The sequence below is a fragment of the Rhyacophila brunnea genome, unplaced genomic scaffold, assembly GCF_057557595.1.
Source record: "Rhyacophila brunnea isolate RB1 unplaced genomic scaffold, BYU_Rbru_1.0 scaffold_5, whole genome shotgun sequence".
NCBI lineage: Eukaryota > Metazoa > Arthropoda > Insecta > Trichoptera > Rhyacophilidae > Rhyacophila > Rhyacophila brunnea.
Window position 1 is genome coordinate 37819954 of NW_028233170.1, and position 17225 is coordinate 37837178.

Below are 17225 nucleotides of genomic sequence, written 5' to 3' on the forward strand. Positions count from 1 at the left end.
TTCAATTATTAACCGCCGTCACGGTCATTTCTCCAATATTTTATGATGGTACTTACTCGTACTTGCTAACAATTTTATATTAATACTTTTTCCAAAAAAAAAAAAATCTATTTATATATATCTGAATATTATTATATATATATATTTCTATAATTGACAATTAAACTTATAACAAACCACCAAATAAATATTATATATTTACTATTGTAAGGAACAACAACACAAAATAATAGCATGTATAAATTAATTACCATTGGCTGCTAATATTAGGTAGGTACCAATATCCTAAGTATATAATATCCACCAAATAAATAGTTACTAACATACATATTAAATTAAAATATTAATTATCAGCGCATTCAAAAATAAATAATAGCATCGCCTTTATTTTCATAGAAATAGGTACCTAGATTAAAAGTAAAATAAAGACAAACAATGTTTGATTAATAATAATTTGAAATAATAATTATTTTTTACGTCATAGTAGTTGCCGGGTCATACTGTAGAATTCATATAACCGTTGGGATTTTGTGTCATTTATCAAAACAAAATGCAGTTATTTGGGTTGAAATACTCACTTCCACAACTCTATTGTAAGTTCAGGGCAAACTGGTGATGTATCAGCTATGAATGATCTCTTCAAATTTGATGAATTCACTATTAAAACAATAGTAACGTTAAAAACAATATCAATAAGACGAAATTTGAAAGAAGTCTCCAGACGGCGGAAAAATATGAAAGTGGGCGTGATTGTTTTAGAGCTAGACAGCGTGAATGTGGGAGCGAGATGCACGGCGTGAGCGCGGTTTGATTGGCTTAAGTCATATTCGGGAAATAAACACTCAGCCAGAGATATATTTCGACCGAAATTAACTTGGATATTCAGGTACGAATAGTTGGACATTCGGGAGAAAACCACGGAGTAATTGTAACTTAACATGGCGTATTCGGGTTTTTTAAAAAAATATCTCTGTTCCTAGATAAAAATATATTGTTTTTATAAATGATTTCGGTAGAGTTCGATAAAAGAAATTGAACTGCATTAAAATGTCGATTTCGACAAAAATGGATATTCGGGAAACAAATCCTATAGCGACGATTTGTGTTAAAATGATTATTATTCGTATGAAATGGAACTTTGTATCAAAGTAATAAGAACTGATAACAAATGGTAGACACCGGACACCGTTTTGTAGATTATTATAAAATAATGTTGTTATTAGATATGAAGCGGCTTTACCTTTTAGGTTTTAAAGAATTTCATAAAAAAGGTTCCTAGTATGTGTGTGTATCCCTTCAATTATGGCATTATGGCATTCAAATATTTATGAGATTGGCAGTACTTCTATTATTTCATTGGATAATGGTAAAGTTTTTAACCAATCACAGGCAATATATTCCCAATCGACGGTTGGGTTTCGACCTGTTTGTTGGTTGATAGTGTTGGTACGTCTGTATTTGTAAATCCAAAGCCTGCTCGAAACGGTCCAAACATCCAAACATTGTAAACGGTTTTCTTCCATTATAACATTCTTCAAAAAGTTCTAACTAATTGTGAATATAAATGTGCCTTTGATATTCGCACCTTGGTAAGTCTAATTGCGAACATTTATTATTAATTGAACTACCCCGTGGATTTGCAAATTCAATTCATAGACGTGGTAGTTCGCATTCCATCATTTATTACAATACTGCATGTGTGCAATGTTTCGTTTGTTTTCAGTGATTATCTTTTATACAAAAGAAATGTACATACTCGATTAATATCTAAGTTACTCGATTTATTCGCAATAGTATTGTGATCCTACAAAACCAGTAGGTACTAGAAAAAGGAAGACGACTGATCCGTCACGTTTTCGATTTTAGCCAGTTTTTAAACTACGATACCGAGTTGATATCAATTGAATATCGTGTTTTTTCAGTGCATGAATGCCATATCTGTACTAAACTTAATATATTTAACATTGAATTGCCTTCTTACCAAAGTGTAGCCATTATTCCTGTCCTCTGTGTAGGTAGGCAATTCAACAGGCCGTCTTTCCAGTACCCTCGTTTTTCATTTTATGAAGCAGTGTTATTTTAAATTAATTTTTATCAACCTATATACCGACATACTTTATAAAAATACTTTGACACAACTTGCAGATCCGAAAAATGAATGGTACCTTGTCCGATTAGGTCAAATTTGATTTAAAAGGGAATAAATAAGCCTTGTGACATTTATTTCTATTTTCTAGCATCAAAACATTCAATTACCCAGTTTTACATACTATAGAAATGTGTATATAAATTGTACTTGTAAAACCTTATTCATTAATATACTTGAATGAACTCTTTGTTTTAATTTTTGACATATTTACTTCGCCCTGTCTCCCTGGTACATAGGCACAATTTCCTTTTGTCCAGGAAGTCTTGTCATCTTAACCCTGCAATGAGTAAATCACTCTTTTAAGATTGATGCAAGACGGGGTTGTCCACAGAATCCGTGTTAACATGCCGTACGGGCGCAGAGTATCATCACTTGGAAAATATCTAAACACATGTCCAAGCTATGTGAAGCGCCTCTTCATAAGCACGTCCTCAACCAAAAGCAGATGTGTCAGATCATAAGCTAGAGCACGTGAAGACATTGATTCTAAAAACTACTTCAGGGCGAAAATACTAATTTTACTTTCATTATCAGCTGATGTTAATTCAATGCTGTATAAAAGCCTCCTCTAATTTGTTCCAATCCCGTATTTATGTGTATTTCTTCCAAACTTTATCAACTTGTCTATCCAACTGGTTGTAAAGCATCCGTGCTCATTGGATATCATTGTTTTAATGAATTTGTCCAGCAGTTAACCATTTCCCGAGCAAAATTCCAGCCCATTATCAGTTTCATTTTTTTTATTTACAGATGTCATCTTGTATGTTTTGTAAAAGGTTTTACAAACAGGTTTTTTTTTTTGGGATCGTTAGTGACTTATATATTGTTGTCCATTTCCCTGTTTCACTTCATCAGGTTTAATGTCTACCTAAAACTTTGTTGAGGATGCAGTCTCAACTTACCTTTACCTAGTAGGAGATAAATTATCATGAAAAGTATGATTTTAGTCTTGTTTGTTTATATGCAAAGCAGTATCTATTATGACCAACTTTTTATGACTTTGACGTTGATGAGAATTCTCTCAGTGACAATTTTTAGCCTGGTCAAAAATAGAAACTCGTCGTGACTGCGACACGTCGAATTCATCGATGTGATTTTGTTATTATCCACAAACCATATGTGTAACTGAATCCACTGCCACAGTGGGACATATTTCATAGAAAAAACATTGCTTGTCGCATATAACAAATTTCACTTGATATTAGCCGCCAATAGAATGGTAAAATGTTGCATCGGTGCATGTGCAGATACTGTTTCATTAGTTTCGGCTAACCAAGTCTATATAAACCAAATTTCTAAAACTTTGCATCAGTTCTTCACCTCTCCCAATAAAATTTCTCCTCTTCATTCCCAGTCACCTGGAAATGAGGAGGTTTGTTACTACATATTCTAACTTTGTATTTATATAATACACCCGATCCTCTTTTTGCACGGGGGATACGTATTTATTATTTATACATAAAAATATATAGTTTTCGATTTAAATTAAATTAAGCATAGAGAAATATATTCATTCAGTCTCGTTACTTGACAATAAACGTGCCCGTTTACTGCAGGGTTTTCTCTGGCGAAAAATCATTCTCATCACTGGAAATATTTAATGATGCTGACGCCGAAGCACGTGACGCGTCTTTTGTATCGAACCCGAAGTGACTGACTAGTGGCGCCATGTACACTGAACCCTGGATATCTCAATAACTTTTTTTAAACCGTGCAAAAAAAAGCCATGCAAAAAGAGGATCGGGTGTATACATATTATCGAAATAATAAAATATTGTATCTTTATTATAGAATAGTTTTAATATACATCGATAATGGCGCCAATCAAATTGGCGAACAAGGCTCCATTCGGAGGTGTGGCTGCAGGCAATGGAATTCTACCCGCCAGAGGTATTAGCACAAGAAGTAAAAACGGAACCGCCGCTAACAAAATAGCAAAGGATGTATCAAAACCGATTGGCAAAAGAAAAGCCGGCAGCCCGCTAAAAGAAATCACAGCCAAGAGGGCGGCGTTCGGTGACATCACTAATGCTATCGCTAAGACAGTCTTCAACGATAAAGACAAAAATATTCCGATTAAAAAGGTTACCATTGAAGCGAAGACACTGCCAACATTAAAGGTTAATTTATAGCTTATTTTAATTAGTTATACCTACATATCTCTTTTTTCTATAGTGGTACTATAGTTAGAGTAGATTGGAATGATCACATATATGGATGAAAGAAAGTATCAATGCTTTTTTGACGTCCCCACTCACATAACATTACCATTTTCTGTGCGCAAGAAGTAGGCGAGACTAATTTGTATCATGTCGCTACTTTGTGGACAGTACTTATCTTCTTTTTTTCTGTCCGTCGGTTTGTCTCACTCGCCTCACTCCAGCTTTTTCTTGTTACCCAGATAGACTACCAAACCTTTCTTACAATGTTGTACAGTCGTAAAAAGTTTTCGGTGAATTTACCTTTTCTATAACATAAGAATATGTCAATTTCCAGGTATTGTAATCCAATCTTGGCCCGTGAGACTATTTGATCCAATATATAGAGTATATTATAGAGATTTCATCACATTCTATTTGCTATCCTATTTTCAGTCAACATGGATAATTTTGTGTAATATTTAATTCTTAGCTGTAACTTTTTTTTAAAGGTAATTAAGCAAAAATATCAGGAAAATATACCCCCACTGGTGGCTAAAATATCAAAGGCTCGCAATGTAGCCAAAACTACAAATTCCGCAGTGGACGCTTTGCAAAAGCAACTCTCTGCCGTAACCACAAAAGATTCTGTTAAACCACCATCGCAGCCGCTTGTAAAAATCGATAAAGCCTTCAGATCCCAAAAAGTAACCGACAAAGTTCCCGATGCAGCAAAAAATGGACTGAGATCAAACAGATCTAACAGATCGTGGAGGCTGAGCGAAGTCAGCGAATCATCTCTATATGTTTCCGCACTGGAGGACATGTTAGTATTTTTTGTTCATTCTTTGATAATCTAAACCGGCGATCTCCAAACCTTATTGATTGCATACCCTTCAGGCAGAAAAAAGAAATACCGCATAGCCCCAATATAATAAATATATATTAAATGTATGTATGCATGTAAATATTTATGCATTTGTTCAATTATATTTAAAATTTATGCCCATCAATCAACTCGCATACCCTGCCCCAATTGGAGACCATTTTTCAAGATATTGCATTTTTCATTTCATTGCTGGCCGTGTATGGTTATGAATATTTATATTTTTTAAATTATTATACCATTATGTTCAACAAAAAAGCATTTGGAATTAACTTAGAAAGAGTGATATACATTAGATAACACTTTCAATTCAAGCGTACACTCCATCCAGAATGGTTATGTTAAATTTATCGGTTTCAGATCAAATGAATCAAAAATCAGCAACTCGAACAAAAGTGATAAAGACTCTAAAACAAATCTGGTTTATATTGCGGAGGAAGAGCCGATCACTGTTCCAGAAGGAGTCAGCGACTTTGACAAAGATAACTGGAATGACCCTTTTCAGGTTTCACATTATGCAATGGACATCTTTAATTATTTGAAAAACCGCGAGGTCTGTTATTCCAAATATGTACATTAAAATGGGAATATTCGGAAGTTGATTGTTTTCTGATAGACTTTGTTTCTTGCAGCCTGACTTCACTATCATGGATTACATGCCTCGACAGAAAGATCTTTCCGGCTGGATGCGGGCCTTGCTCGTAGACTGGATGGTTGAGGTTCAAGAAAGTTTTGAACTCAACCATGAGACCTTATACCTCGCGGTTAAACTGGTCGATATCTATTTGTGCAAGGAGAGTACCGGAAAGGAAGCCTTGCAACTTCTCGGGGCGGCATCCCTTTTTGTCGCTGCCAAATATGATGTAGGTTGCACACATTTATGTGGATTGAATTGATTTAGTTAATATTCAGCCTGCATGGCTCCTGAGTTTACCATTCGGCGGTGACCAATTACAAATGGCCCAACCAAGGTTCCATCTCACTCGGGAGGCTTCCCATGCCTCTGCAATATCCTGAAACCACTCAATATGATGTGTTACTCAATTTTATTCACCCTTAAGCTGCCTGCAAAACCCTGAAACTCATCCCATTGGAAGACAACATAGACAATTTTTCTACTACCGATTTTAAAAAGATATGAAATGGATTTTAATCAATCATGGGAAGGGGGTCATTTAAATTTCAACAATTAGTCTGCGTCAATTACATGTCATGTCTCGTCTAGTCAGTCAAACATGAGCGACACATGTCTAAACCAATTATAATTATATTGAGACATTGTATAACATTTTTCTACCTGCATGCTGTTGTAATGCCCGATGTGACAAAAATTAGGGTAGTCTTCCAACTTCAAGTCTTTCCATTACTTCTTATCTAAATAAAAGGTAGTGTGGGACCTTGCCATCATGGTATGCTCGTAATAGTTCTGATGTGACTATGTACATTGGAGGTTTCTATTAAACTATGCAGTCGAATATAATTAAACAGAAAATAGAAAAGTACACATTTTGACAAAATTGTTACATCGGCGGTTTTTACAGCTTAACATGGCTAATCATTATGACTTTGGATGTTGTATTACAATTTTTTTGTTTATTGAAATTTTCAGGAAAGGGTTCCTCCGCTTGTTGAAGATTTCTTGTATGTTTGTGATGGGGCATACACTTTAAGACAACTTTTAGGAATGGAAATTAATGTCTTAAAGACAATCGGCTTTGATCTTGGGATCCCACTCTCTTACAGATTTCTGAGGCGCTATGCAAGGGTAACTACATATATAAATCTTTATAAGAATGTTTATTACAATTCATGTTTTAAGAGTATAAAGTGGTGTTTTCACTTACGCCACGATCACATAGCAGGTTGGTACATGCATTTATTCATGGTGTTCTGTGCGATCATCACTCAAGTAAATTTGCACCATAAAATATACATAGTATGTCACTACCTATTGATTCAATGCATTTCAACAGTCGACCGAAGATCAATTTATGAACCATATTTTCTCTTATGTTGTATGCAAAATAAGTTAAACAGCCATGTCATTTCCCTAAGGAGCATATGAACTCTGACAATGTAAAAGTATGCTAACCGAACGTAGAACACAGAACAGTAAATGTAAAAAAACACAACATACAATCTCACCCTGGATCCAAATACAGTCATATTGATTGTAAATACAACATGTGAGACATTCAAATTTGACCTTCCTGCGCAACATCCCTATCTAGGCTATTAGTAGATCACTATGATTCCCAACTAGTGAACTTCCCAAGTTCACAACAGACCTGGTTTTGATATCAATAAAAAGAATATAAATAAAAAATCAATTCCCATTAACAGAGAGTTTATGTATTTTCCTTTTGAAATAACTTATAATGAAGTTTACTAAAACAAATATAACATTTTAATTGGCAACCTCAGTTTGTTGTACATGAATAAAAATGGGAATACACGTGATGGTAAATCATTTTCAAGTGAAAGTCTCTGATTAGTTCCTCCATACAATAACCATGTTACAATATTAATGATTAAACTCCCAATTATAATAATGAAATGATAACTGATTATGCACATTTGTCTGTTTGAAGTGTGTACGTGCGTCCATGCCTACTTTAACCCTCGCCCGATTTGTTTTGGAACTGTGTCTGATGGAATATGCCGTGATCTCCCTGTCAGACAGCAAAATGGCTGCCGCCGCACTTTATTTGGCTCTTCGTATGAAGAAATTAGGCACATGGACTCCTACGCATGTCCATTACACCGGTAAATATTATGATTATAGCCTGTTTTATGTATTTTTCGACTATGACCATAATATCGATTTAGCTACTCTACATAGGTACTAGTTGCAGGTACCTCTACTATCTGCTCAGCGAAATCTCGGATGTAATAAAGAACATTTTAGTTTATGATTTTCTCCATACATTCACTGTTATAACTAGCAACTTATCGGATATACCGAGCTAAAATATCATCAAAAATTTTCTTAAAACTGTTAATGTGTCGATCGTTTAAAAACATTTCGACCCTAAACATAAAATCCAACCAGATAGGATGCCGCCGAGATCGCATTACGTTTATGACACTAGTTAAGTGTCTAAGTACCTACCTAATTGGTGTTTTCACAGACAATATTGAAAAAGTATCCACACATATGGTTGAAATTGCATGTAAAAAATCCAAGGTTTGTGAAGTCAGTAGGTACCTACCAGCTTTCATTACAATAAACAACTTTTGTAGTTTATGAATGCCATGCTTGTTTCGGGGAAAAATTCTAATTGTGTATTTTTGTTTGAATTGCGGCTTTTAGTGTTATGTGACCGCTCTCTCTGATATAACGAGTAACGCTTATAACAAGCAAATTCAGTCGGTCCCATCTTCCTCGTAATAACGAAGTTCGATTGTATATAAATCCGAACAGTTCATTATTAAAAGATTTCTTTCTTTTGCAGGATACACTCTTGAAGAAATTTTGCCTGTCGCCAAGGTGCAAAACATGTGCCTGCACAAGAAGCCTAAAGAAGCACTGAGTACCGTCCGGAATAAGTACTCGCATAGAATATTTTTTGAAGTAGCCAAAGTTCCGCTCATTGACAATGAATCTTTATAAGATGAAGCCGTCCGACGTAGTGTAATTTTGTGTTCTAATTATTTAGATAAATGTTTCAGTACAAATAGTGATAATAATCTCTGAAAGGACGAGACATTTAAAATGAATGAAATTTTGTGGTTTCACTACCTAATTCCACATTCTCAATTCCGTTTTGTATATCCAACATTTTTGTATGCGTGTTTTGTAATTTCATTGTTTTTACTTTTATGAATGACGTTTTTATTATATGTGGATGTCTAAAGATTATACTGTGGATTTGTTGTTTTACAGATTATATATAAATTTGTTACTAATTTTTTTTTTAAATTCCACAATTTTTACGCAATTTATTTCTTAATTTTTATTAAAAGTAAATCATACATTGTATGTAAGAACAAATTTAAATTCAAACTTATTTAAAAAAAAAAAAAAAAAAAAAGCAACTTCACGGGATCATGCTTTATATCCAAAGACATATTGGAGAAACGAGATACGTATATGCCAGATGCTGGATATGAATCCGCGACCCGCAGCTTCAGAAGCGAATATTGAACTATCGCAAACTCTTTAGACATAATATAATTTAAATTTAAGATGACTCCTAATTACCTGTTTTAACATATCTTTTGTGATTTTTCAATGTATAATGGTGACAATATAGTGAGTTTAGATGCACAGAGAACGTTCCTTCAATGGACAAGATAAATTTACATATTGCCGCCATCACTGCTGCCATATCAGCTTGTCTCATTCGGCCCTTCACTCACCCTTGTTTTCTGACCAAATTATCTAACCTTATTCTCAATGTGGTATAATAATAACAATTTTAAAATCTAAGGTTTCACATTGATTGTATGAAATTGGTAATAGTCTTAGTCTTAAGAATGATAGCAATGGTAATGTAATTTGTGTCATGATATTAAAAGTGTATCAGTTTATCCAGTGTCGTATGAGTGTGATGAATAGATTGTATTGTTTATGTACATAAGTTGATTGTGCTGACTGGATATAGAATTATTCTCGGCAAATGTGCAAAACAATTGGGAGTTTCGACTGACAAAATCTTCCTCAGGTTTTTAGATTTTTATTGTTTTTAATTATGTGATTTTTTTTAAATATTTACTGCAGTGTATGAATTGTACATATAAACCACATACTTTTTCCCAGCACCGGTTCATAAACAATATTAACAGGATAATATACAATTTATATCATTATTCAACATTAGAAAAAAAACTTGAGCAGATTGAATACTATAAGCATGTTTTACGGTAGTAATTTAATTAAAATATTCTTTAGGATTTATAAAGATTTATATTATTAAAGTAATATTCATTTAGTTAATATCGGTTTCCAACCAGTTCTAGATTTCTCTTCACCCTTGACATTTGTAATGGCATTTGTAAATAAAACATTTCAATTACACAGTAACATGTAGTTTTATTTTATGTTGTGGAAGAATTTAAAAAATCACTTTTATGGTTGCATAAAATTGTTGTACTTAATCAATGTTAGGGCCATTTTACACGAACAAGTAAAACAATCTGGTCCATCGCTGCTGACCGCGTCATCAAATGGAACCATTGGTTTATAATTAGCCTGTCTAAATGGATGTTTTTGACAATCATGGGAGGAGGCAAAAGCATACTGCACCAATTGTGGCATACCATTATGTAAATCAGTCAAGGTGTCCTGTGGTCAGATTAGCCGCAGTTTGACAATCACATGTAGTTTGCTAAATTTAGAGGTGATCGAGCCCACGGCGTTTTACCTGATAGTGAAGAATAACAATGCCGAAGTTTAGTATTATTGACTATTTTTATCTATACATGGTGAATTATTGTCTCGTACACCCTACAGATTGGCATAAGTGATAGTAGTGTTTAGTTCTCTGCAATGCATAGTCGATCATTATTGCTAATTTAATCAGTGGACCAAAGGTCCTTTTTTTACTTCAATTTCATACATTTAAGCTCTATCTTTATTGAAGTTTTTTGTAACATCTTAGATCCGGTCGGCTCATAATGTGGGTCCCAGGTTTGCATCCTGGGTTTGGCAAATACACATTGTTTTTCAATTTGTGTTTGGAGTCAGAGTATGGACCTAATAGGTTGAGTAAGTGGCTAATATCCATTTCTCATACAAACAAAAAATCTGTTAATACAAACCTATACTACGTGGAGACCTATATAAAGATCGGACATGGTCAAAAAAATATAAACAAAGTATTTTGAAATTATAGTTTGGTTAGACAGTGTCAAAATATTATTCCAGCAAGGAATTGAGATTTGAGTAGTAAATCTCACCTATAAAACATTTCGTTTTATTACTGTCAAAGCATTTAAAACTAGTGTTTGCGCTGCGGCACTGATGTCATGAGAATGCAGTATCTATAGTCTGGCCAATCCCTAAAGGGGCCCGTAAACGAGCATCAAGAATTGTCAAAAAAATGGTGCAACTATTGCCCAGTAGCTGGGCAATGTATGACCCGACATCAGTGTCGGCAGTGCGTACACGTGACAAGATGAAGCAACAACGGCCGACAATGAAATTTCTGCACCATATAAATAAACAAATCCAAAATGAAAGAAGGATTTGGATCCTTAAACAATAAGTAATATAAACCAGTAATTAGTTATTGATAATTATTTATTTAAAAACTTTAAAAGAATGTCAAAACTTGACGTTTGTGCAGCTTTGATAGTTGGCCTTTTCATATTAGGATCATTATAGTTTGGCTTCGACGCTCCATAGCAACGGATGTAAATAAACTGTAATACCCTGTCGTTTGTCCATTTATTCAGTGTACGTAGTGTGAATTGACGATTAGTAATAACACCATAATATTAATAACGACAGCAAAAAATTATAATAATGTATTGTCGAATTGGCTGTCACTACGAATGTTTTTGTTGCTAGGGGTGAGGTCAAACAGACGCATATATGGAGCAGAGCGAGAATGAAATAGATTTATCTAGCAATTATTGCCGTATTTTCGATTGCGTTCGATATATCGACCAACCATGCTGCCAGAAAGCATAGGCAATAGATATAAAGTTTCGGCAACGTAGACTACTATTTTTGTATTTTGGGGAACTATTAACAGCAACACAATTGCCATAAAAAGTTGCTCGTTTACGAGCCCTTTTAGACACACCATACAATCTAAGGGAAACATAAGTATTGTGGCCCAAAATATAATAACCTATTTATTGTTAGGTACTCAATACGATCATTTATAAAAGTAAATTTTTTGTATATTAGATCTTATAGATTATTCTTTATATTTGCCTAGAGTAGGTGTTAACTATTAATATCACAGTTAATTTCATTTTCTGTATCAGGCTGTCAAGTAGGAGATTTTTAAAATTTCAGCTTCCACTAACTTTTGACAGGTCTGATCGGCAGACTCCAAGCAGATAATAGGTGCTAGAAGAATGTCCCACACAATTTTCAGAAGATCTGGTATAAACCCATTGATCATCAGGGAACTGAAATAACTAACAGGTAAACGACCTCGAGTGTGGAAGAATATGTGATAAACTTAAATACGAGTCAAGAATACGCCTGTCTTTCGTTCTGACAACTGCTCTCGGTTTATGCACTGACGCTCATTCAATATCGGTGTATTTGAAAGTTGCAACACTATTGCACGTCTATGTGTGGTTCATTTTCGTAAGACACATTCGAAACCCTGCATCAAAAAGTAGTGTATTGGGGTAGCGCCTATCGAAATTCTATTTATTAATCTGTTGTGTTGACAATTATTAATTGCTAATGAAACGAACCAATACTGCAAAGGTGAAGACAATGCATTCAAACTGGCTTAGCCACAGATGCCTTAGAGTAGGGGTCCCCAACCCCCGATCCGTGGATCAAATGGTACCAGGCCGTCATCAATAAAATCTAAACAAAGGAATAGACTAGAGGTGAATGCAGCACTTTGTCTGTCAGAGACAGCACTGCAGCCAAGAATATCCAATATATTAGCAAAGCAACAGCAGGTTTCGCATTAGTTTGTTGAAAAAAACCCATTGTTTTTGTTAAATTTTAATTGTACATTATTACTGTTATATGTACGTTAGTTAGTTATAGTTATGTCCATCCGTCACAATATAAGATTAAAAATATTACGTAAAAAACCATTTTTATTTCAGTATTAGTGGTCCACAAAATTTTTTTCTTTTTTTACCGGTCCGCAGGTGTAAAAAGGTTGGGGAACACTGCCTTAGAGCAGTGATACACAATCATCTTATCAGTAGGGTCAAATAATATCCATCTTCTAATGATGCATGGTTTAAGTGCCACATTTGTTTATTTGTCAACGAACCTATGGCATCTTCGTAATGCAAAGTACTGTAATTTTTGATTTGACAATTTGATACACATTGATTATTATACACTGTGCAGCAATTTATTCTGTGCCTACCGCAAGTTCAATCTACCGTGCGCAACAGGGTAAATTAGTTGTGCAACTTCTCTTGCGGCATGTGTATTTTAACAAATTAACCACGTATTTTATTTTTATTATAATAACTATTTGCTCCAAATTTTAAGATGACAATAAATTTGCAGATGGATGATTTACTACTTTTGAGAGATTGATAGCTTGAGAAATACAATTAAGAAATGTTTGAATCGATAAACAGTTGGGTTAATTATTGTAACTGAAGGATTATATTATTATTATTTCGACTATGTCAGATCATAATATGGGCCTCCACAGAGTGGATGATAGTATTAACAGATTTTGTTTTTACGAGAAATGGATGTCAGCCACTTGCTCAACCTATTAGGTCCATACTCTGACTCATACCCAAATTGAAAAACATAGAGTGTATTTGCCAGACCCAGGTTCGAACCTGGGACCCACTGCGCTATAGGCCGACGCTTAAGAAAGTTCTGCAAATCCACAACCATGAGCTGAACAGTCTGTTGGCCTGCTGCTTTGTGGATTATGAGAAAAGCCTTCGACAGTCCGCATCGCCCCTCCCTCTGGAGGATACTGGGAGCATACGGGATCCCTCCCAAGATCATTAACATAATTAAATGCCTGCACGAGAATAGCGAGTGTTGTGTCAGAATTTGTGACACTGTCGCAGAATGGTTCGGAGTCAGACAGGGTTGTGTCCTTGCTCCGTTTCTCTTCATCATCCTCTTTGACTTCATACTACGGAAGTTAATACCACCTGACCGAGGCATACCTGTAACCCCCACGGTGAAGCTATACGACCTGGAATATGCCGATGACGCTGCCTTATTCGACAACGCAATCGAGGGCATTCAAGAGACAATCGACAGGTTGCATGACAACTTATCTCGTGTTGGTTTGAAAATCAACGCGAAGAAAACTAACACTTTGTGTAATAGCACCTGTCCTGATCCAGATTTCCCTCTGATTAGCGACGGGCAAAACATCGAGAGCGTCGACAACTTCAAATACCTGGGGGTACACATCACTGGAGATGGCATTTTGCAGAGAGAGCTCGCTATCCGAATGGGAATGGCTGGAGCAGCATTCAACTCGATGTGGAGTGTCTGGGACTCACGATTGTACTAGGTCAAAACCAAATACCGCCTATTCGACGCTTGCATTCTGACGTTGCTGCTTTACGGTAGCGAATCATGGCACCTTACTAAGGCTCAGAGCAACCGTATACTGAGCTTCGAAAACAGATGTTTGTGACGGATACTGGGTGTGTGGTGGTGGTATGACTTTAGGAGCAACGAGCAGCCTCTCATTACGCTGAGAGTGAAGAGACGACGTTGGACCTGGCTCGGCCACGTGCTGCAGATGCCAGAAGAGAACCTCAACCTGGCTTGCCTGTTCTTCAAGCCGACCGGATTCCGGTGTCCTAGAAAGCCGCTAAATATTATCTATAGAGTGTATACGGGATGCTGGTATGACCTGGAACAATACAAGAAGACTGGCTATCACCAGGGATTCTTGGAGACGCCATGTGGTGTCCATATGCTCCAAAAATGATTCATCAGTTACATAAAACAGTAAGTTAAATGAAAACCAGTTCTGCATTGCGCACATAATTATTTACTCACAATATTAACATTTTTATTTACACAATCTAAAGAAACCATTCATGTAATGTTTCCATTAGTATTTCTTACTACCGTAATTACAATATAATATATTAATAATTATAATGGCATTTACTTAGAGTAATATGTAATAAATTGAAACATCATTTCAATAGACAATATAGTAAAGTTATATATCTACATAGGTAACATTGGATTATTCAATAGATACGCTTCAACTCAGGAATATAAAAAAACATGACAATTGTATTTAACCTTATAGTTACTTAAAAAAGAGCTGATAATATTCGGATATAGTAAAGGTGTGATCAAGTATTATTGTATTCATTTTTGAGTTGGCAAGATATATTCTTTATTTAAAAAAAAAAACGATTACAGACCTACAAACTTATTTGACGAATGGGATGGGGGAGCCACTGTCAAAAACTACCCAATCAAGACTCGAAGACATTCGAATGAAATTTTCAAAATGGCGTCCTATGGTAGTTCGTAGTTCCATTTTTGGCCATTCTACAGATAAGTTTGTAGGTCTATACAATCCTGAGAAGCACAGCTTCGCAAATAGTTTTCAACACTATAATACTAATATGACAATAAAATTAACAAGAGTCCAATTATGTGGAAAATACTTATGTTGACAGGGGCTATTAATACTTGGGAATGATTAAGTGAAAGAAATATAATGTCGTTAACAAATATTATTTTGATGACAATATGAAGCAGATATGAGTCGCTCAACCCGAGGTTTTTTTGAGTTTCGAGTAAATCACGACAAACTGTTTTATGCATTAATGTTGATGCTAGTAGTGGTGACGTTTGTATAGTGATTTAAACGTATGCTAAAAATCATGGTTTGAATCGCGACATCTGATTGGTCGGCTATGTAGAGCGGATTTAGTAACCTGTTATTTATCCTAGAGTGGGTTTGGCGACTCAAGTCAATATTCATTTTGGTTTTTTTACAAAACAGGGCGGAATTTAAAACTCGCACCTCGATAGGTCGGCAGACCCATCGATATAGCACATACATATATTCAAAACTAATTTTATTGAAAAATAATTAATCAATGCAGTATTTGAGATTACACGGCAGAAAAAAATTATTCAATATACATGTTGGTCATTAACAGAAATGTCACAAATAAATAAAATTAAACATAACTGGTTAGCAAATAAATATACATTTGACTCTTGATTTAGCGGGGTACACAAGAAAATCTTTTTATTCCTGGTTAATCCACAACATCAATGAAAATATTCCCACTCAAATTTCACTGGACATGTTGAGGTTTGCAGATGACAATTTCGCCAACAGGAAATGAGTAATCCGTGAATATTCAATAACAGGTGACTGATTAATTCAGATAGATAAAAAGTTAACTGTACCTACATACACTAATTTCTGGATAGCCTACTACAGGCATGTCCATTTGTCCAACTTTAAGTAGACCATGATCTACCACACTCTACTCTTCCATTGACATTCTTCAACTTAAACAAAAAATATTACATTTGGCTGAAGACAGGCGTTACAAATTATGCATCAAAACTTTTTTTTCACCATTACAAAGAAATACTCAATTTTCCATTTGTTGTGAAAATGACAAGTTTTCGCAACTCAGTACGCTCATCGTCAAATTAATCACCTACCGTGCAAAGGGCCTTATGTATGATAATAAGAGAAAACTATATCCCAGTTTAAAACACGGGGATTCACATCTTTTCTTTCTCTCACTCCTGCGGCAAGCCTCGATTGATGCAATACGAATAAAATGATACGATGAGGTCACGTGGGCTTCATCATGGTTAATTCGAAAACGACTTCCGCGCATGCCGGTTAACCAGTACCAAAATCCATCCCGCAATCGACGCGTCGGACATGCCTGACCCGCTACACACACAACACGAAAATAAATTTTTGGTCAAAAACTGTTTAGTAAGTACACACAGAAAACACTATAATCATAATTATTGTTCTTTTTCTTCTGTAGACAAATTTTATCCTAAAAACACAATCTATTCTGCCTTACCGAAGGATCATCCTGATTACAATTTCGTGTTCTTTAAAATGGCATGATCCATAGAACTGACAAACGGTGTCCAAAATATATTATGACAGTGGCACTTGAATATCTAATAAGAAAATATATCTACCTAATATTAGTCAAAACTTAATTAGTACATAGTTACAAATAGATTGCTTGACACCATGTCAGAATTACATTATAACGTAATATTATCAGAGGTAAATTACGTGCAATTTTAAAAGATTGCACTTCATGAGATTTGCCTCTGATGCGAAGATATAATAATAATATTATCGAGGGTATACTGACAGAAAGCATTAACTCATTAAAACAAGTTTTAAGATAATCGCAAAAAGGACTTTAATTTTTTTTT

The 17225-nt window shown here is 35.0% G+C and overlaps 1 protein-coding gene across 1 annotated transcript; it reads left to right on the plus strand.

The window, feature by feature from the left end:
* Window positions 1-1482: 1482 nt before the first annotated feature.
* On the plus strand, window positions 1483-10063 carry CycB3 (cyclin B3). The gene is made up of 8 exons (XM_085955489.1): window positions 1483-1589; window positions 3941-4269; window positions 4800-5113; window positions 5534-5726; window positions 5806-6036; window positions 6783-6938; window positions 7765-7939; window positions 8629-10063. The coding sequence occupies exons 2-8, from the start codon at window positions 3964-3966 to the stop codon at window positions 8784-8786; spliced, it is 1533 nt and encodes a 510-aa protein (XP_085811615.1). The 5' UTR covers window positions 1483-1589; window positions 3941-3963; the 3' UTR covers window positions 8787-10063.
* Window positions 10064-17225: the final 7162 nt, after the last annotated feature.